Source organism: Apodemus sylvaticus, chromosome 13 (genome assembly GCF_947179515.1).
Source record: "Apodemus sylvaticus chromosome 13, mApoSyl1.1, whole genome shotgun sequence".
In the NCBI taxonomy this organism is placed as follows: domain Eukaryota; kingdom Metazoa; phylum Chordata; class Mammalia; order Rodentia; family Muridae; genus Apodemus; species Apodemus sylvaticus.
Window position 1 is genome coordinate 40,230,321 of NC_067484.1, and position 23,063 is coordinate 40,253,383.

The 23,063-nt window shown below is 40.5% G+C and overlaps 1 protein-coding gene across 1 annotated transcript in view; it reads right to left on the reverse strand.

Moving 5' to 3' along the window:
• Nucleotides 1-23,063, reverse strand: part of Ccdc192 (coiled-coil domain containing 192) — a 196,592-nt gene that overhangs the window by 161,328 nt on the left and 12,201 nt on the right. Inside the window, exon 3 of the mRNA XM_052155292.1 lies at nucleotides 8,459-8,566. Within this exon, the coding sequence (XP_052011252.1) occupies nucleotides 8,459-8,566 (108 nt within the window). The remainder of the gene's footprint in view (nucleotides 1-8,458; nucleotides 8,567-23,063) is intronic.

Consider the following 23,063-nt stretch of genomic DNA (forward strand, 5'->3'; position numbering starts at 1 on the left):
GAGATGAGAAGGTGTTGGCTCACTCTCCTGAGGAAAGGGTTGTCCATAGTACGTAAAGTGTGGAAGCAGAAATGACTAAAGGAGCACAGCTTTCTCATTTTAAACATAAGGTGTCAAGTAGCAATGACCACCAGCCTTGGGGATGGGAGCGAGGGCCAGGTTTGTGGTTGAAAGCTGATGTGTTGGGAGGCAGCACTTGCGTTGACTCTGGCAACCTTGAGGGAAGTCTTTAACAGGTGTCCTGTCTAGGGGTAGGAAGAAAATCTGGGGAAATGAAGACTTGGCTTTCTCAGCAGTATGCACCCTGAACCCGATCACAAATGGAAAACAGAGAAGGGCAGCCACGAGGCCTGTGAATCCACTGAGGGACTTCCATAAGCAAAATGGCAAATGGATGCCTAGGACTGTTTGGGGAAGTTCATGAGTTAGTACAATGGGGAGACTTAGAAGAATGCTAGTTCACAGGTTCAATAAGTATTTTCCTGAAAGAAGACATAAGTGAATGAAAGCATAGACTTAAATGTTGTGGCTGAGGTATGGTTTAAGCCTGACACCCCGACAGATCTGTGTGTGGGGAGCTAGACTCCATAGTGGCTGCTGTGGAAGGAGACTGTTAAGGGATGGGGTCTGGTGGGGAGGAGTTGGGATGTGAAAACAACATATTCTGAAAGAAGAGCAACAATGCCGCCTCACACAAGTGGCCTGGGTCCTTCCTGCAGAAATGGAGAATTCCCGCCAGAATGTTGTTATAAGCAACCCAGAGATTTGCTCTGAATGCTTCTTGTGTATACAGCACTCATGACTGTCTTATGAGTTTTTGCCATTGTGATATGATCCACCATGAGTCTCTCACCAGGGCTAAAAAGATGTTGTTGATACCATACTTCAGATCATCTAAAACTATTGACTAAATAAAATTCCTTTCCTTATATAAAGCACTCACCCTCAGGTGTTTTATTATAGCAGAGGAAGAATTAAGTTATTTTACTTGCAAACACTAAGACAAATGAGTTTACCTTTGCAGAAGAAACATTATAAAGAAAAAAAGAGGTAAAGTCCATGCAAAGGATATCTGTTCTTATCAACAAAGCCCTGACTCCTAGGGGACAAGGACTTTTGCTTTTCCTTGTATAGGAAAATCACATTAATTAGCACCCAGTCAGCTATTTAAAACTGACCTTAGTTTGATCTTGACATTTAGAAGCAAAAGGAAGTCTTCAGTTATGTAACAGGCTAGCAGTCCATTCCGCCAGCCTGTAACAACAACAGAAGCCAATCTGTTCTTGTGTCTGATTCCATTCAAAACAAAAAAATCTCTTCAGGGACTTGAATTTTTGCCCATACATTGTCCAATTTATACCCAACCACCCAGTCACAGAGTAAAAATTAACATCTGCCTAAAAAGGAGGGGCTAGGTTTTAGAATTAAAGCAGGCTCTAAAATCAGTCAAGACTTTGATTAACCTAGACTCACCCTGTGAGTCTCCATATAAAGAGACTTCTGAGCGGCAAAGAAACTCACTGCAAACCAAACTGACTGTGTGTGCTTTTGTTGCATTAAAAGCAGACTTCAAACTAGATCAGAAAACAGAAACTCATTCATAAATCCTCTGGCTTTCATACTGGCATGCAGAGCATGATTACTGAGCATCTGCAGAAGGAATATCTCAAATACACTTGCATCACGGGACCTGTTGTTGCATCTGAACAGTAAAGGTGACCTAGGACTATCTTACTTGGTTGCAATTCCAGCACACATAAAATATTTTTAGCCATTCAATACACGTTAGTGTCTAAAACTTTGCTAGAGATCAACATTCTTTGTATAACTGAAAAAAAAAAACAAACAAGCAAACAAAAAAAACAAACCAAAAACCCAACACTAAGGTTTAAGAGAGAAAACTAATGGGAAGATACATATAGTCTTTGATGTGAAATTCTTAATTAATTCTTGGTTATTAGGCTCAAACAAGACATGCTAATCAGGTTTCTCTTTCTTTCTTGTCCAAGCTAAAGAACAATGCACACGTGAATGCTGGGGAAGCAAAGCTAAATATTAGCCAAGTGGATGAAACTCCCAAGAGAAAGTACACTGCAGGATTCGCCCTATTCTCCTTCTGTGATCCATTTCCTTCCACCCACCAGCTGCCACCTGAGATCCAGTTCATTGTTTATTGCACACTCCTGCCAAGGGAGTCCTGTAAGAAATGTCCCATCTGCTTTGGAAACTTAACGCTGAAGACAAAACCTGAGGTCCCAATAAGAATCTAAAGTGGAAACTGGGTCTTAGGTCTCTCATTGTTTAGTTTCTAACACAAGAATAGCACACATACACACACACACACACACAGAGAGAGACAGAGAGACAGAGAGACAGAGAGACAGAGAGACAGAGAGACAGACTGAGAGAGACAGACTGAGAGAGACAGAGACAGAAACAGAGACAGAGACACACAGAGAGACACACAGAGAGACACAGACACAAACAGAGACAGACAGACAGAGATAGACAGACAGACACAGAGACAGAGGCTGTCAGAGAAATATAAAGATGGACAGAAACAGAGAGACAGAGACACACATAAACAGACACACAGGAAGCATGCAGAGACAGACACAGATAGTGTGAAGGAGCTACAAGCTCTATTTTCTCAAGGGTAAGAGACCACTGGTTAATATCAGTATGGAGGCTTCCCAGGCAGGACCACCCCCTAGACTTTCTTTAGTGTGGCCCAACAAATTGCCAGGAGCACTGGAAGCTCTGCTTTCAGAGCCTCTGTGTCGGCGCTGGAGTCCCTCCCACATGAAGTCTTCTCTGAGTGAGAGAATTTGCTGGTCTGTTCAGTGCTACGCTCCCTCTTTTCAGCACAGTGCTCAGTAGATATTTGTGAAACGGAGCTCTATGCAGAACAGCACACAGAAGGCCCAGCATGAGCAACACGCAAAGCTAGCTGACTCAAGTTGTCATGATCTCGCCTCTGACAACCTTCCCAGCCATGAGTGCTCACATTGGGAATTTGAAGAGTCAGACTAAGTCCACAGGGGAGAAAAATACAGAGGCGGCAGAAGAGACCCTGGATTTTTTTCCTTTATCATTTGCCTCTTCTTAGATTATGTTTAACTTTCTTATTCATATTCACACTAAGAAAACACATACTATATTTTCTTTCTTTGAAATAAAGAGTGCAGATGATCTGTCTTTACCTCTGTTTTCACACAACTCCAACAAGTCAGGTATCCTAGAGTTCAGTGCATGTCACTGTCCATTAACTTGAGCTGTGTTTTGCTGACATTACTTCTGAACACTGGAGTCGGGGTTCCCAGGACAGTACTTTTTTCTGGTTATATTCCCTATGTCTATTCTAAGATTTAAAGGTATCCAGTAGCTAATGTATCTTTGAGATACATTGCCATTATGCCAGGCATTTAGAATCAAACAGTAAACAGAAAATTTCATTTGTCTTAGTCTGAGATACTGCAGCATATCCCAACCAAGTCTCTTGAGTGAAGCGCCCAAGAGCACAAATTAAATATCTTTCCAGGAGCACGTTGATAAATGGGACTTCCAGAGAGCAGTGCCTGCTGAAGGTCACACAGGTGGAAACTCCAGGGACAGCATTTAGTGTTCAGGGATTAACCAATCCATTCAAGACAATTAATGTTTTTGTCATAGGTGTAAAGATGATGCTAAGGAGATGAAAGAATTTTCTCCTTAGCAGGTAGTACAGGGGATGCTGAATGCTTTATTCAGAAGAGCACTGAGTTCACCAGGACAAAGCTCTGTGTGCACCAGTGGGGGGTGGCAGAAGGAGAAGGAGGGAGAAATTGCTTTCTCTACTAAATAGCCATTCTCCCTTTCTTAATGAAAAAACAAATTCCCCCTCCCCCCAGACATACGCCCTTGTGCTGGAAACAACTAAAACAATTATTAATTGTGTGTACAACTAATTACTTGTATTTCTCAGCTCTAATGCAAATAGAAGGGTCAGTGGTATGTGAGGTTAACAGAAGTCTCCAGGAAAAACATTCCCATCTTGCACTTGCCTCTTCTCAAGTCGCTGCCTGGCCTGTGAATAGACAGTGCAGCCGCAGAGCCTCTTGACCCTTGAGGATGGATGCCATGTTTGCAGACGCAAAAGAGACAAGGCTCAGAACTCCACGTGCCTACCTCCACACTCGCTTCATATGAGGGAGAGCCAACCTCTGCCTTTTTCGGGTTCTCTCTTTAGTGCACTCAAATCAAATCCTAAGTGAGCCTGTTGCTCCACAGAGTTGTGGAGTGCGAGATAACAGGAAAGAAAACCCTCTAGAGGTCTGGGTGAGCAGCCCTGTTGAAACTAGATGGGGTCTTGATAGAAATGTAAATTATTAAGCCCTACATCAGATCTAGTAAACCAGAAACTTGGAGGAAGGGCCTGCCAACCTATCTGCTCAACAAGCCCTCAAGGGTAGAAACCCCAGTTAAGGAATCAAGATAAATTCTTCCTGTTCACTGTTGCAGGGTAGAAAAAAATCTTCTTGGTGTCATTGGCTTATGGGCTTATGTGTACATATTCTTAAGAACTGTGAGGATTATCTTCAGAACCAGGACCTTATCATCAAGTTGTAGAGGGCAACCAGTAGCCTTCGCTCCGATGGTTGTGATGTTTTTTTGGTGGGGTGGGCTCATGGGACCCCTTTAGCCAACAACTCACCAGCACTGTTGCACATATACAGAGACTGTGGCAGCACACATAGGACCTGCAGAGGTTCAAACAAGATGGGGTCCCAGTGCTAAGAGTCGATACAGGATCCCACCTGTAAGCTCCCACCACTAATTAAAAAGCTATTTGCAGTAGATTCCAGCCAGGAGGGGGAAAATCAGTTTCCTTTAATGCCGCATCACTGGGGATCTAAACTATATAACTTACAAGCTCCATACCCTGAAGTGGTTGGCCAACAGGACACCAACTCCATGGTATTTGGGAGAGGGTGGGTACACTGGGGGATGAGTTGTATTGCTTTGCTTTACTTTGATATTTTTTTGTCTTCCTAATTTTTTATTTGTTTCAATTTCAGGTTTTTATTTTTATTTTGCTTTTGAGAGAGAGGGAGAAAGAGAGAACATAAAGTTAGGTAGGGAGGAGAGAGAAGGGAATCTGGGAGTACCAGATTGGGGAGGGAGGACTGTGATCAGATATATTGCATTAAAAAAACTTAGTAAAAATATTTTTGAAAGATCTTTGAGAGACAGGTAAACATATTTGAGTTCCAATGCCAGAGTCACTATTTCCTGACTTCATGGCATTGGGGAAATGAGGGTGTTTTTAAGTCTTGTTGCCCTCACTAGTAAATGGAGATTATGACAGAGCCCCTGGCAGGACTACAGTGTCCATCAAGTAAAATAGCTGCAAACCTAAGGTTTGCACTTAGAAGTCTTGAGGTACTCTAAAAAGAAACTTAGCTCCTTAGGCCAGCAAGATGGCTCAGGAGAAGGTGCTTCCAGCCAAGCTGATGAGTCCCATTCTTGGCATCCACATAGTGGAAGCAGAGAAACAACATCTGAAAATTGTCGTCTAAGCAATACACACACACACACACACACACCAAACAAACAAACAAACAAACAAATAAATAAATGTAATTTTTTAAAAAAGAAAGAAAAGATGCCACATTCATTTGCTGAAGAACATTTGCAGTGCATCGCAGACAGCTTGCCATAGTTTTGCATGTAGGATGTGAGCTTAGGAGACTCTGGGAGAAAAAGTAAAATGCTTTTCTTTGCATATACCATAGTTGTCAGGTAAACTACAGGGTGGCAGGATATGGGTGTCCTGTTCCAAGTTTCACTTGGAGCCTTATGGAATGTTCACATCATCAGTTAAAAGAAAAAAAAATGATGTCTACCTGGAACAGAAATCCTTACTAAGAGTAGAAAGAAAACTACAGTGTTTTACACCCAAGTTAAGAAATGAAAGCACCATGCTTTTTTATTTTTATTTTTTTGCACCAGTTTCTGCCATTTTTCATTTCGTCTACTAATAAGCCTTTTTTTTTTTTATGGAAGCCTTGCCCAGCTCTTTCTGTGTCTTGTCTATGCCTCATCTCTACTGAACAGAAACAATAGCTTGGAAAGGTTGAGGTGCCCACCTGGCTTCCCACGGGCTAACCCGTGCACAGATTCAGGAGATTCCTTTCACAGCCAGTGTGTATTATACACTTCACTACTGCAATTCCCCATTTTGCAAGTTGCAGTACCTAAAAGTCATCCAAAAGTCATTGTGACTTTCACTAGTTATCACTAGATTCAACTAACTATAGTTCTTCGTCTTCTCAAAGACAAGGTTAGAACAGAAAGCAAAAGTGTCAGGGTTGAACACTTTTGGAGCTATGTTTATGTTTGATTAATCTGTTTCAACAGCAGTAGTAGAGGTAGCCAAGCCTAATCAAATGCCCAAGTGAATTGAAACCATAATGTTGCAAATCTTCATAATGTGTTTTATACATCATTCTTTCTGTTCCTTACATGGATGCCAGCTTCTAGCTAAATTCACTTGTTCATACAAGTCTGAAATGCTAAGAACTATGTTAGGACAGTAACTCAGACTCCAAAACCTAGTATCATACAGCTCACCTGGAGTCATAAGAGTACCCACGCTCCCTTTCTGCCTGTCCACTGGTTCTGCTCTCTATGAGCTATGTGGGAACCTGGCCTGTATACCTTCCTTCTGTAAGCAGCTCACTAGCCTTTTACTCTGGTAGGTACAAGAAAATTTGGATGAAATCCATTTCCACTTTTGATGCTTAATTTCCTAAATGCTGAAAAACAATAGCTAATCGCTTACTGTTAAATCAAGAAATTCTTCCAATTGAGAACTCAAGTATTAGGAGTTATTTGTGTCAAGTAAAAATACTTTATGAAAAACAAGTGTTATAAATGAATTGAATCTCTCTTATTTTAATAAAAAAATCACAGATTATTGAGACATGCTTTTAATCTCAGGACTCAAGAGACTGAAGCAGGAGGGTTTCCATGAATATTGAGATCAACATTGGATATATAGTGACTTTGAGGTCACTTGGGCTCTAGCAACAATCTGTCTCAGAGAGTAGAGGGGAAATTGGTAGTAAAACGCCTTTGATTATAAAATAAACAGACATCTTAGTGTAGGGGTCTCTCTTTTAGTTATGTATTCAAAACTTCTCTGTAACTCTGGTCTTCCTTAGGGAGTAGTTTGAAACAGTCTCATATCAATCTTTATTTTCTATATAAGTCATGATTTTGCTCTTGTTTGAGGTTTATTTCAGGAAAACAACAGGGCATGGATCTGCAGTGGAAATTTTCCCAAGGGAGCACCGCAGTTTCATTGATCGAGGAAAGTCCTGTGAAAACCACAGCATTGATTACGTTTAGTCGATACACAGTAAGGGGTCCCCAGACGACACGGTTTTCTTATAGAGTGAAAAGAAAATGAAGGCTGCTGCGTGGGCTCCTTTGCATGTCAATTAAAGTTCTCCTCATAACATACAAACCTTTCCTTCCAAGTTCCTCAAGCATTCCTGTAAGACTCAAAAGTATAATACCTTGCAAATCTGAAAGCCTCATGAAATAGCTTCTCGCCAACTCTATTCCTCAGCCCACCAATCAACAAGAAATAATTACAGATAGATTTCTGTCATTTGGGGCCTCCTGTCCTTTGCCTTCTGATGTTAAGGGTGTGCTTTGGTGGCCTTGTGCCACATTGCGTCACCCAGCTCTGGGATTTCTATTCTGAGTCCACAATAAAAAAACAGTACACTGATTTTGGTTGTGGTTTGGTTTTCTTAGTTTTTTTTTTTTTTTTTTTTAGGAGATGGTGCAGACCCTGGTTGAGAATTTCTGATAACCCACACACATGGTACCTAAAACCAAGGCCTAACCACATACAGAGAGCACCTGCTGTGTAATATCCAGGCCATCTGCATAGGCCAAGCACCATTTATGACCTGCTTTGCTCAATGCTAGAAAACCCAACACAGAAGACCCCCTCTGCAGAGTCAAGCTCCTTGAAAAAATTCAAGAAGAATCTGTGTAGTTCTGCTAGGTTTTCATTTACCTCTGAGTTTATAATCCAAATACATATTGCTTTTTTTTTTTTTAAGGGGAACCACGTGTTTAAGGAAGGCCCGCTGGACTCCTGAGGAGCTTGTAGTGAATGAAAACCAAATAAAATACAAATGTGAGAAACAAAGCTTTGACGGTTGAAAATGTGTGTGCCTGTTCATGTGCGTATGTTCATGTATGTGCCTGAATGTTCATGTGCATGCGTATGTGGGGGGTCATGTGCATGTGTGCATGTGTGTGTGTGTGTGTGATTTCACATGTGTTTGTGTGTATGTGTACACTTGTGCTGTATCAATGGGTCTGAGGTTAAAGCATTTACACTTGTTTTCTGGGAGCCCAAGCAGCAGATATTTCCTGTCCCCATGATAGGTATTACCTGTTCCAGTAGAGCTTTAGCCTTTTCCTCTGCTTCCTTCAGGCAAATCTCCAAATGTTCCAATTGTTCCAAAGTAAATGCTGTCTGTCCACTATCTGGTGAGTTTCCCTTCAAAACAAAAATCAAGGTGTTTTTGATGGTTTTTGTTTGTTTGTTGGTTGGTTGGTTGCTTGCTTGCTTGCTTGGTTGGTAGGAATAGTTTCCTGAGCGCTTTTTGAACAACTTTATGAACTGAGGCTAAGTTCAGTTCATAGACTGACATGAATCTTCTCTCCCTACTATTAACAAAATAGAGTTTTATAGGAACAACTTAGTCTAAAAGGAAGGCAAAAGATACGGGACAAGGAACAACTTCAGAACGTGAGAATGAAATGGGCCATGTTAGAATTTGGTTAATTTGCAACTTTTGTTCCTCAAGAGGTCACGATCAAAGTTTCACATCCTGATAGGAGCTGTCACCTGTGTGCTATGTGTTGAACACTCACCCTTCCCGAAAGTCATTTGGATTCCGAGATTCACACACCCTTTGATCATCACCTGTCCTGAGAGACACTTGAGCAAAGACAGTCATGATTAAGAATGACATCACTCTTCCCACAGCCTAGCTAGTAAGACTTAAGCCAGCTTGATTTAAACTGCTCAAAATTACCCTTAAGTTACTTCCTACAAGCTATGGAGCGAGTAAATTACAGACCAGACACTGAATCTCCAGAATGTTCGAACTATTCTTTTTCACTAATGTGGCAACCACAATCCATGGATCAATTTGAAAACTTACAACAGAAAGGTTCCAATCAGAGCAAGCATTGTGATCTTCCTGTGTGTGTGTCATTTTCTTACTGATGCTCCTGCTGAACAGATGTGTCTGATCGAACCTACAAAGAGAAAGCCGTGGTCCTATATACTCTAACAGCTTTGTTTCTCCTTTGGTTTATGACACCACCGGTTTAGCACATGTGCATTTCCTGGTAATACTATAGTGCCATCTGGTGGTAAACTGAGCCAGCCATTTAAAACAAAACCTTTATTCTGTTTGTATGCAGAATTCTGGACCTCCTCCACTGGCCTAGTGAAAATCAATGGACCACCATAGGATAAAGGGCAGAGAGAGGGTTCTAGGACACAAGAGACTTGGTTTCTAGACCAAAATCCGTCCTGTGAAAAGCTTCTTAGCTCCCTCCAAAGTCTGCCTGTAGGGGATGAACATCTTAGGCCTAGAGCAGTGCTGGTGCAGGCAATGTGGAACCAAAAGTTGTCATTACACCAGGGTAATTTAGTACTTTCAAGAGTGGAGTCACAACTGGTCAAAATACATATAATCCCTGACTGTGTGGTACCCAGCCCCAAATGATTCATTTGACATGAAAAACCCCTATACCTAAGTCTCAAGCAAACATCATAGAAGAGGGGTAGGAAAATTGTAAGAGCCAGAGAACGGAGGCAGTGTTTTCTAGAAATGATAGAGGAACTGTATCAAAATCACAACCATGTGATCGCTTAAGGAAAACCTATAAAGTGACAACATCAAATGCCAAAGAGGGTGAGGGATTCTTGTAAGGTCATTCACAGAAGAGCTGCAGACAATTAATAGCTGTTGTGAGGTAGAGACGACCCCTGCTTCCATAGGTTCACCAGTCCCAAGAGATTAGCCCTAAATACATGTGATCAACACTGATTGATTTCAGTGGGATGTATTTATAGATATATGCACATATATGTATAATAATATTTTAGTGGGTTCAAATGTTCTCATAAAAGCATTTCTTGGATGTTCATACTTGGAAATAAACCTGTGCTACATGACTTTTTTTTTTTTGCAGAAAGGGAAAATCATTGAGAGGCCAAACTATTGCATAAAAGTATGTGGAGCTGGCTCCACTAGCAGGAAGAATCCTCTTGCCTGGAGTTGGATATCAAGAGAAAAGTTTTAAAAATCTGTGCCAAGACCAGCTAATCCATTTTTTTTTTTAGTCCTTTTTCTCCAAACATCCAAACATTCCCAACCAAGAAATTCAACCATGTAAGACAGAAACTCTGAAGTATCAAAACTAAGACTGACAGACTGCCACTGAAGACGGGGCAGCAAAGGGTTTTCATACAGACAATATTAGGAACTCATCATATGGTCCAGAATGTAACACAGCCTTGGGAAACTATAAAATGAAGGGTCTGCATCCTGCACCTGCACCCAGGCATGAGCTGCCCTTCTACACTTTCTTAAGCATCCCAGTGGCTTCCTTCACTAACTAACAAGAAGAAGCTCATACAAAGGCAAGCTGTTCTCAGTAAGAAGTAACTTCAATAAACAAATGAAAAAGTAAAACTCAAAGTAAATTTAGACTGGAGGGGCACCCTGAGTTTCAGAAGACCCAAAAAGGTGAGAAATGGTCAGTCATTCATTTTGTAAGACAAGAGGGCAGAAAAAAACAGGAATGGGTCTTGAAACATGAGTTGAAGCCCTTTGTAGACACTACACACTTGTCTCACTTATAAAAATGAACACTCTTGAGGGTTAAAGAATTGACAAGTGAATTACACTAATTAACAATTTGCTGCATGAAAACAAAAATTTGATGAGAATTCAGTAAAAGGGAATGCTTGCACACTATGGGGAGGAACAAGAATGAGCTCAGACATTGTGAAAGTCAGCATTGTGGAGTCTTCAAGACAACAAAACTAGAGCTATCACTCCATCTACCTATACCGTTCTTGGATACTGTACCCAAAGGAGTCCAGGTCAGCATCCCGTAGCGATACCTAAGCATCCATATTTATCACAATGATGTTCACAATAGCCAAGCTAGAATCAGCCTAGCTGCCCACCAATGAATGGACAAAGAAAATGTGGCATGTACACATGGTAGAGTTTTATTTAGCCATAAAGAAAAATGAAATGCCATAAGCAGGAAAATGGATGGAACAGGAGATCATTATGCCATGTCACATAAGTCAGTCTCACAAAGTGCAGCATCATTTATCTTGTGTGTGGAGGAAGGAGGGGAGACTTGATTGTAAGGGAGACATTAGGATTTGAAAGGGAAAGGAGGGCTGGAGGTAGAGAAAGGGGTAAGATGGGGGATGAATATATCGAAGAACATTATAAGCAAGCATGGAAATGGGGTCTTAAAAAGGAGACAATTATATGGTGTCACGGTGCAAAAGTACAGGTGATAATATTGTCTTTAAATATGACTGATTTCTCAAAGGATACATTCTAATAACTCAATAACTCTTATTTGTAATTTTTAACTTTAGGTCTCTTACATGTTTCTTCATAAATGTCAAGTCAATCTCGATACATGTAGTTAAGGTGATCAAAATAAAATACTAGTAAATAATTTTAATCATACACATATTCTTTAATTACAGTAAAGATGCCAAACTATATATAGGTGAATGTCTCTTCCCCCATATCAGTGAGCTGGCTGGCAGCCCCCACTCTTTTGATGGTGTTATTTTCGGCCTTTGTTCCTTGGAACAATAAGGCGCTTTTACCTTGACTATCAAGACTACCTCAAGGCAGTCTCATCTGGAAGCCAGCAGAGATCCGCCAGGCTGGAAGCAGGCAACCCGTTGAGAATTGGAGCCAAGGAGTCCTCGGCCTGCCCTTTGATGTGACCACCTTCGGGGGGAGGGGGGGCAGGGTTGTTCCCTAAAGACTATATATCTTGGCATAATAATATTAAAGTCAGTCCTGACCTGCAACTGTCGCCTCGACTCATTTCTCTTTCGCCCCCTTCCCATCACCCCCAAAATTCTCTTCCAGGTATTCCGGTTCGCATGTGGCCGCGGGCAGCTACAGGTGAACATGTATTTGAATTGATAGCTTATTCATGGAACAAATATATAAGACATTAGCACCAACTTATAGAAGTCTCTCACTTGATAGTTTACAGGAAAACTTACAACATTCCCTATTTGTTTTTTTTTTCTCCTTAACTTCTCTAATCTATCCCAGCTAATTCTTTGTATCCTATTGCTAGCTCTTAGTGCCTTTATTTCTGTGTCCTTAGATGACTTAACTCATCTGTGTCAACCATTAAAACGGACAAACTTTGAGAGCTGGTTCAAGGTCACGGATGTAATAGACTTGATATTCTACTCCTAGTCCAGTTTGTGTGTGCAGAGGTCATGTAGGACTTTGCCGAGCCCTTGATGAAGCCAAATAAATAGCTGTTGATTGGTCAGGAGCTCAGTAGCTCAAAGGAGATAGTTGTATAAAAGTGACTGTCCTTCATGCTGAGTCTTGACAATGGTTTCTTTGAGCAATGCTTTCCACGTATCAAACCCATGACTCTGACAGAGTTCACAGCCCTAGGAAGTTCTGTTTGCCAGGGCCAAGGATGAGACAGAGGCAGCAGAGGACAAGGTTATAGCCATGGTTTTAGGTGATGGTAGTGCCATTACAAAGACTAAGCTTTAAAGCAAATAACGCAGGTAAACATGTCAACAGATCTCAATCAATCATAATAATTTCATTAAACCAATCTAAAAAGAAGAGTTATCTGAAAAGAAGAAATCCTTCTAGCTGATTGAAAAACAAAAAAATATTAAAAGAGAATTCCCATAGGTACACTTTTGCAACAGCAAGCAGATAGTTCAATCAGGTATAGAATTAACTAGTACAGCCAATAAATGCATGTCCATTTATTTAAAAGGTTGCTAAAAAAGAAAGGGTCATAGATTCTACCTTTATAGGAGAGGATTTTGACACACATCTCTAAAATTTGAGACTTCTAACATGGCAGGAGTCCAGCAGGGTCCCCTCCTCAGAAGTATAGACACTTCTGTCCATATTGGAGATTCTTTTAGAAGACTTTGTAGTGATTAATCTTCTTGTTTGGTATCTCATCTCTTCATTGATGCTGTCTGTTTTTTTGTCTCCCTGCTTGGTAGATACCCACGGGCTTCTATGTCTTCACCTGTCTGCTATCTGCTCAGATTCCCTTCAGATTCAGATCTGCTCCTGCTGACACCTCCTCCCTAACTTGCCCCCATTCCCGAGTCCTGTATTATAGACACTTTTTTTTTAAAAAAAAATTTATTCGATATATTTTTTATTTACATTTCAAATGATTTCCCCTTTTCTGGTTCCCCACTCCCTGAAAGTCACATAAGCCCCCTTCCCTCCCTCTGTTCTCCCACCCATCCCTTCCCACTTCCCTGTTCTGGTTTTGTCTTATACTGCTACACTGAGTCTTTCCAGAACCAGGGGCCACTCCTCCGTTCTTCTTGTACCTCATTTGAAGTGTGGATTATGTTTTGCATATTCCAGTTTTCCAAGCTAATATCCACTTATTAGTGAGTGCATACCATGATTGATCTTTTGAGACTGGATTACCTCACTTAGTATGATGTTCTCCAGCTCCATCCATTTGTTCACTCTCATGTTTCATGATCAGAATCCACTCATGGAGCAAATCTCATCACCTTCTCCAAGGGAAACCATGTTTGTCTATGTTGGAGTTGCCTTATCACTGCCCAGTAAGATATTGAAGTTCAAACCATGATGAGCGAACCACAGTTGGAGGCAGCAGGAAACTTTGATCTCCATGGCTGGGCAGGAGGGGCGGATGGGGTGGGGAAGCATCTAGACCAACACTGGCTGGGGAGCACAAACTCCTGAGCTGCGAGCTCATGTTCTCTCTCTGAACTGACGGTACGGCTTATCTTGTCTGTGGCTGACTTTCCATTTTTCAATTACGAGTGTTAGTGCCCATCAGTGATGGAGGAAAATGAAGCGAAGGGGCTGTTTGCAAGTGTGGGCATTGTTAAAGCCATAAACAGAGAGTGGTCAGGCAAGTTCCAGATATGCAGGCAGCCTTAGCCTTCTGCTGACCTACAGAGGATGGCAGGGGTTGGTAGTGGATCTAGACAGAAAGCTGGAGGTGAGGGACACAACACAGTCTCCACCACTGTGTCAAGAAGTGGCACAGCCAGCCAGCCAGACCTTCTTACCTCTTCTCTGCTTTCCAGACCATCCCCTCCCTCGGTAAGGAGCCAAAGGACTCGAGAGTCTGAATGACAGGTGCGGAGAAAATGGCTTTCCTAGAACAGGGAGGGAGGAACCAGGGAAGAGACAGGGGTGGAAAGAGCCAAATACATGGAGAAACCTCAGCTCAACAGGAATTAATTCCATCCCTGCTCCTCTGAGGGCAACCTGGGGACCAGGCTTGTGCTAAAAGTCGCTGTCAGTGTCAGCTGTCACCAAGGAAAGGACAGCAGCCCAACCTCGTCTGAGATTATAATCTTTCTCTCTTCTCTCCACTTCCAGCCCTTTCCGTGCATAGCATCTTTCACCTTAAACAAAGTTAAAGTACAATATATGGAAACTGCTGCAGATTTGGTATGCTGTCTTAGGGAGGGTGGAATGAGAATTTGGCAACTCTGTGAGAGCTCACCCTACTTATTTTGAGGTAACCACTCTCACTGCTTTATGAAATGCACATGAGGCACTCTCCCCAACTCATCTGATGGGTGTTCATTATGAAATGCATGCTTTATTATGGTTCCTCGGGTCCTGGACCAGTTCAAAGTGGATCTGTATCACCTATCAAACCATCTGTCTGATAGAGTGTGCAGGATATTTGGTATCTCATAAAGCTAACAAAACCCATTTCTAAACATTAGCCTTTCCTCCTGCTTCAGGTTTGACTGTCTCTGACAGACTACAGCATCACCAACAGAGAGTGACAGGACAAAGGATCTGTGAATTCACATTTTAATTTAACAGAACATTGTTGTCATAGGGGTTGATCCCATTTCATAGTTTCATCAGTAACGTGTAAATAATGGCCAGATTCTTAACATGCTGATTCTTATTAAACAAATTCAGGAAGGATTGCAGCCCCTAAGGGGATAGCAGCTTCACAGGGAGACCAACGGAATCAACTAACCTGGCCACTTGGGGCTCCCCTAGACAGAGCCACCAACTAAAGAACATACATGGACCTCGGCCTCCCTGCACATAAGTAACAGATGTGCAGCTTGGTCTTCATGTGGGTCCTGAACAAGTTGAGTAGGGGTTGTCCCAAAAGCTCTTGCCTGTCTGTGGGATATGTCCTTTTAGCTGGACTGCCTTGTCTGTCCTCAGTGGGAGATGATGCGCCTGGCAGAGATTTGATGTGCCAGAGAGTAGGGGGATGCCCAAGGGGTCCCCACCCACTCAGAGAAGACAGAGAGCGGGGATAGAATAAAGAATTGTGGGAGGGGGTGACTGGGAGCGGGCAGTAAGTGGGATGTAACGTGAATACGTTAAATGTAAATACATTTTTTTAAATGCTGAGATTTGTCAAGAGTTATGTTAAATGGTAAGAAATTAAAAACAAGTCAGGCATGGCTGATGTTGGCACCAGAGACACCACCTTAGGGGTTCTGTTGAATAGAAACATTTCAAAATTTAGTTGTAAATAAAAATAAGAAAAAAAAGAGATAGTGGTTACATTAACACCCTTATATTGATTTATAATGTATCATTCTGTACTTTATGGTATTTGTTTTCCTTCTTTGATGAAAAGTTGGCTTCTCCAGGGAAGAGTACACAAATTGGTTATCACATGCCAAACAGCCCGCCCTGAAAACATGCATATAAGTAGCATCATATGGGCTGAGTGGGTTGTACTTGAGAATAGACACATATATACAGCACATATAAGCATACCATCAGAACTAATAAGAGTCATGAATTTGAAAGTGATCAAGAAGAGTTATGTGGGAGGTTTGGAGGGAAGAAAGGGAAGGGGGAATATATATTATAATATCAAATAAAAGCAAGAAAATGAAATACTATAAAAAAATTAAATCAGTAAGTGGCTACTCTAACCTGCCCTGGGATATTCCAGTTTGATCTCCAGTAACATTGTCCTTGTACAACAGCGGCAGGAAGGACCACAGAGAGTGCACACTTCTGTGCCTTCCGTTCCTCAGAAAGGGCCTGGCTGCCAGGACACCTGGATTCTCGTTATATTATATTAGGCCTGTTTCAAGGGCTCTTCGGTGCTCTAACAAAGTGCTCTGCCATTTTGATTTATGAACCTCATGGGCTTTTTAAAGTATTTGATGTTTTTTTAATCATAACTCCACACACTTGAATTACTTACATGTATACTTTTGCATATAACTTTGGGATGAGTTCCATCTGCCATTTCAGAATTAATTATGAAGACTTTGTTTAGAGGCTATGTCATATTCTGGGCAGTTTTATTTTTATTATAAAATAAAATAAAAATTCTGGACAAACATTCTCAACATGTTCTTCCTGCCTCTGTTATAAATTCTGCAAGCAAATAAACAAATAATCTTTTCTTCAACAGGAAATGGCTCAAAAATCAAAAGAAGAAAATAAATTTCTCTTTCTGTTCGGTGAACAGCACACTTTCCAAACCAAACTTGATCTTTAAAACTAAAACTTCCCAATTGGCCACAACAACCCACCTTGCTGCCTACAGACTGTGCATATTTCTAGTGAGAATATGTTTACTTCCCAACAAAAAGTGGGGAAATAGAACAAAGCGAGGCCATCCTGTTAGTGAAAGCTATTTTTATTTCTTTACAATATAAAGGACACAGAGAGAAATGGAGACGTGTTAAATGGGTATGGGGTTTCAACTTTGTACACTGAGGAATTTCAGGAAATTTGCAATAGTACGAGGTATGATTAACACTGATGAACTACTCAGTTCAAAAATAATCTCAATGGCATAATCTGTATGTATTTTAACATAGTTCAAAAGGAAAAGTAAAATAGTCCTATATAACCAGCCTGTAAAACACACAGCATGAGAAGTCTGTATTACAATAAATTCAACTCTTCTATACCCACTTTAAATGACTGTTATGAAAATCAAGTAGAAAAAAGATCAAACAATAAAAAGTATGAAAGAAGAGATTTTTTTTAAAAAAAATCCAAGAAGTCTACTTTCTGGGAAAAGAGATTTTGATTTTTCCAATTAAAATGATCCAAAATATATAATTTGTTTTAGACAGTTAAAATATTTGGGGACAGAATCTTTTTCATACACCACACAGATTGAGTACTTGGACATATCAATTAGCAATTCATTCCACTACTAGATATCACTATTTGAGGAAATAGACATGCATTCAGGAAGGACAATCATCAAGCCACGGGGTAGTTGAGGTGATACAACTGTGTTGCCCAAGATGACTGTGGTTTGCCTGTTACTTTTGCTATATAAAGTATTGCTATAGTCTGTATATTGATACTGTATAGCCTGTAACACTGACAGTGTTCAGAGTGGTGACAAATGTGATTCTGCCCCTAACGGTTAGATCAGGAATACATAAACATTCAAAAATGTTCAAAACAGTGAGCTGCAGGGATTAGAACCTTTGTACTCCAATAAGGTTATTCCCCAACCTAGCAAGGAAATCCTTAGTTGAACTTGCCGTATAACAAGAGAGCTGCTTGTATGCAAGTCTGGCATCTGCACAGACTCTTTATTTTTAACAGAGATCAGAAGGAGAGATGGGCTATGCACCCTTTTCTATCAGATAAAGGCAGGGCAATAATTTCCATAGTACATTCCAGATGGATAAGGCAGGCAGAGGACAGGCACATGCACTCATTTTTGTTTTTCTGTAAATTTCCACTTCTTTTAAGATCTCCCAGTCAACTACTTCTAAGAGGCAGGCAATGTCCTATCTGGAGGTACAGTACACACAACTGCAGCTACTCAATGAGGCTGGGGTCCCTCACCTGTGAAAGGAGCTATAGCATCAATTCGACTTTAGCTCCACGTGGCCATCTGCTAGGCTGCTCTGCTGCCTTTGGTCTCTTTGTGTTCGGAGAATTTCTTGTAATTCTAGGTCTCTAATGCAGAAATTAAGAACTCTTAACGTTCCTTGGCAGCCAAGGTGTAGGCAGGCGACTTGGACTCTATCAGTCAGATACATCATCTTGAGACTCGAGTGTGGATAGCAATGATGTGAAAAGACCCCAGGTAGACTAGAAACTGGCCAGGTAGGTAGTGACATGCCTGCTTCCAGAAGCTGCATTAACATCAGAATTGCAGGTGTATTTCACACTCAGGTAAAGTGACACGCAATGCCTGGGTCCCAGCCTAGTGGCGGCAGTCACAAGCTTGTCATCAGACCCAACTCTCCTGAAGAACCTTTCAAACACCTGTAATCTTCAATAACCCGTTTTCCTCTTCATTATAACCAGAAGGAGCCTATCGATTTCAAAGATGAGTGTGACTAATGGGAGGGATTTAAAATGGGTATCACTTATTCGTGTAACCTTAAGTGAGTAATTATTTGAAGTCCCATTTCCTCATCTATGAAAATAGAGGCAGTAACTCCAGGCAAGGACTTCCAAGATGACCCATAGCGGTAAGGAAGATGGTAACCGTTAACGGTAAAAAGCTCTGAGGCTTGTCTTTCTCAGGTGTAGCTTCTGGGAGCTCACAGCTCTGAGAAAGGCTGAGAGATGATTGTAATGACCACAGATTCTCAGAAAGTGGTGACCTTGACACCCGGGTCCTATATGAACTGACTCTCCCTGGACAGCAAAGACAAAGAACGATTTAAGAACAAATACTTAGAACTGCATGTTGGACCACATTAGCCTGTCTCTTCTCCTGCTACTTAGTCTCACCCAGGTTTTAGTTTTGTTTCATTTTGTTTTCTTCTTGATATGCTCTATGGGCCTGCTAAGGTCAGGAAGGGAAAAGTCGGTGAACAGTGGCGCAGGGCCAAAGGAACAAGGTTTTTCAGGAAATTTTGCAGAGACAACTTGGGAAATGCTATCGGGTGAGTTGGAAATGCATGCACAAGGAGAGGAAGAAATGTTATTTTAAAGAGAAGCTTTGGCATCTTCCCCATTCCCTTCCTTGTTCTTTAATTAATGTGATCCAGGCTTTTGTGTGTCAAAGAGTTCAACAGTCCCAATTAGAACTTTGTTTCTTTTTTGAACAGTTACATTTGTAAAAATTGAGGCTTCATGACTTGGCAGTATTGCAAAGAACAAAGCTTCCATATACTTGTTTGGAAAAAAAAAAAACAAAGTTAATTCTGTCTTGCAGTTTTTTACAATGGGTCCTTTGGTACTTTTATTCTTTTAATTTAAGATAATTAGGAATCTTAGTGAACTTACTTTTCCAGTGTTGGAGGCATTCTGCTATTTGGTCATCCTAGGAATTATTTTATATCATTGTTAATTATTTTAAAAATATCCAAGAGGAATTTCGTCCTGGTGCTCTGGATCCCACAGGGGTAGGCAGATGCTGATAGGACAGACCTGAATGGGGTTGTGGCGGGGAGGGTGCCTGTGGTTATGGTGGCTGTGGTGGCTGAGAAACTGGTTAGGAACCAAAGTCACAGCAGAATCAAAGTAGACTGTCAGAAGAATGTAATGGTTGGAGAGGAGAAAGCCTAGGGTGGCTCTGAGGGCCTTAATGTCATGTCTGTCAGACTGGTATCTTCTAGGGTCATGAGTTTATTATAATAAGACAGTACACATCAAATGGGAACCATAAAACCCACACTGAGCAGGCCAGTTACTTTTGCTAAGAACAAAACCAAGATCAATTTAGGTCCCTCTGTATGTGCTAGCACTAGAATGTGTGTATTTTACCACCACACTAAAGAGTTCCACCATTCCTTGTATCCCAGTCGCAGCTGGAATTGTGCTCAAACTGCTGGAGGCAGCGAATTGCCTATATTGCTATATAAAATGAATTGTAAGAACCCGTTCCCTTTTCAGTACTAAATACTTGGGGCTAAGTTATTTTTCACATACAAAGCATTTCCTGTATGCAGTTAAACTATGATACAAATTGTAGGGCAGGTTATCTTCTATGTAATATCAAAAAATGAAGGGCATCTTACAAGTTAAGGAATAAACAATTAATTATGCTACATTGCTTGTATTTTGCTGTATCCTTTGGATGTGACTTTTAAAATTAGTGACAGCAAATATAGAAATGTAAGCATAAGTGACCATGGTCTACAGGTAAAGAGGCTAGGTATTTCTATGTTTTTATTAAAAAATTAGTTTTAGTTTGAAGGAATACTTGTGGTTCTTGTAGAGCACTGGTACTCAGTTCCCAGAACTCCCACAGTGGCTCACAACCATCTGTAACAGCAGGTCATCAGATCTGACATCCTTTTCTGATCTTTGCAGGCACCAGGCATACATACATACATACAAGCAGGCAAAACACTCATACACATAAAATAAAATAAATAAATCTAAAAGGTTTTTATTAAAGTACCAGTCTGATCTTACAGCCACTAAATTGCATTACTAGAATTATGTAAACAATTATACAAAACCACGTTTAAAATGTAGCAAAAACATTGATTTTTTTTTATAGCATGAGGAATAGGAGGTGAAATTGCTTATGTGCTTTTGATGAACTGCAGTATTGTTTAAGTACATCTTCTGTATTTATTGCTACAATGTAAGAAATTTATTTAAAAGCCGTTTTGGAAGATTACCAGGTACAACTTTTGGGAAAGTAACTGTTTGAACTGTAGCCAGATGCTTAACAAGTAAACAGTATGGCTTTAAAAATAAACCAAGGGGAAAACCAATGCATGAACTATAGAGAAGTCTAGACAGGCAACCCATAGAGATAGACGTAAAGCCATTCTTCAGTGCCTCTCTGCTAGCACGGCGTGCTGCATCTCCAGGAAGGTATTAAAGTGGTGACATCATTCTATGAGTCTGTTTCAGCTTTCACTGAACAGTGAAAAATCCTGAATGGTTTCATCTCTTCTGCACAAAAGAAGAAAAGGGACCCAAAGGAAAAAACATTTCCAACTTTTTAGACAACCCAGAGGATGAATGTAGAAGGCAAGCATCACCTGACACCAGTCAGAACTTCCCATACCACTAACCTTACAAGCAACTCTTCAGCCCATGAAACTGCTCAGTTTGAACCAAGATGTGTTGTAAATAGAAAACACATACCAAGTTCTGTAAACTTAGCCCATTATGCAGTAATATAATTTATCTCATTAATATTTTTATATTGATTATGTATTGAAATGAAAAAAACTTTGGTTTATTAAGTTAAATTAAGATGGACCATGTGTTACAATTAAATTTTAAGAGTTTTAAGTTGGTTATTAGGAAATTTAAAATAGAAGAGTTTAAATTTCATGAACAGTTTATTTTTGTTTCTACTGGGTAATGGTGCGCTTAGAAACGAATGCTGAAAATGGAATTAATCACATAAGTGAAATAGACCTTGAGTGTGCAAGTCATAGTTTTTATAGTTTTCAATGGATATCCTTAACTCATGAATCAATAAGCGAGCAACATAGCTCTAAAACCAAACAAAATAAACAAAGAAGGTCACTCTCACACATAACAAATGACATCCCATGCTGTCTGGGGACAAGAACACAGGCTTTTCTGTTGTGTCATAAGAGTGCGTAACAGAATTCTCCCATCTTTAGTAATGTATGTAAGCCAAAATTTTCACTTGACACAAAGAGATGTTCTAAGTTTATATTTTATTTTATAAAAGTATCTAATTTTCCCCCATAAGACATAAATTGGTCTGGGAATGACTGAAGAATGACTGGAAGAAAAAGAAGAAGGCTGAGAGAATGGTGACGGCTTCGAAGCTCTCGGGTAAGAGCCTGGCTGATCTGAAAGTCATCCGTCACCCACACACAATGCACAATTTACTTTCTTGGTTTGCTTTGAATCACAAACTGGTTCTACCACTTGGACCATTGACATCTCAGAAGGACATGCTGCACTTTAACAAGGAAAATCACTGTGAGCAACTTTCTCCAGGTTTTTGACATGAACACTGGAGAAAACTCAGAACACCTGTTAAAGCCAAACCTACTCTCCACAGAAGAGGAGACCCTGTGAAATTCAAGTCATGGTCCCCAGGGACCTTCTGCAAGATGATAAGTCCGTCTGTCCCCTACAGGAAGAAGGCTGTTTCAGATGCACAGAATTTAAGGCAAGTAAACCCAACTGAGCAAGAAATAACAAACAGAACTTGATCCCATTAAATCCCATCAGATCACCTTTAATTTTAAAACAGCTTAATTTCCCTTTGCATCAAGTTATGAATCAACCAAGAAAGTTTTGTCTTTTCATAACTGAAGAGCACACCTGATCTAGGTATTCAATAACAATACACGGGTGAATATAATTCAGGTATGTATCAAGCATGTTTAGTTTATAAGGCCAAGAACAAAATCCCAGAGGATAAAAATTAAGTACTTGAATTTCCCATAGGATGCAGAAACTTGAGAATGTGAGGATGGACATTTAGAAAGTGGACTTCAGTACCATGAGGGTGGGAGCCTTGTAAAGAAAACATGTGCTTGGTATCATCTCTCTGGATCCCCTGGGACTGGAGGCACCCAACCAGGTCCTCTGTAAGAACCTCAGTTGCACTTAGCTCTGAAGCCATTTCCCCAATCATTCATATATATATATATATATATATATATATATATTAACATTTCAGGATACTATATTGCAATAAATGCCACAAATAATTTTTCTATTGCTTATTTTGAATATTTCTAACTGCTCTCTAAATAGATCAATTTGGTGGAAGATGGTAATGTTTTTCTTTAATGAGATATGGAATTTTTCAGAAACAAA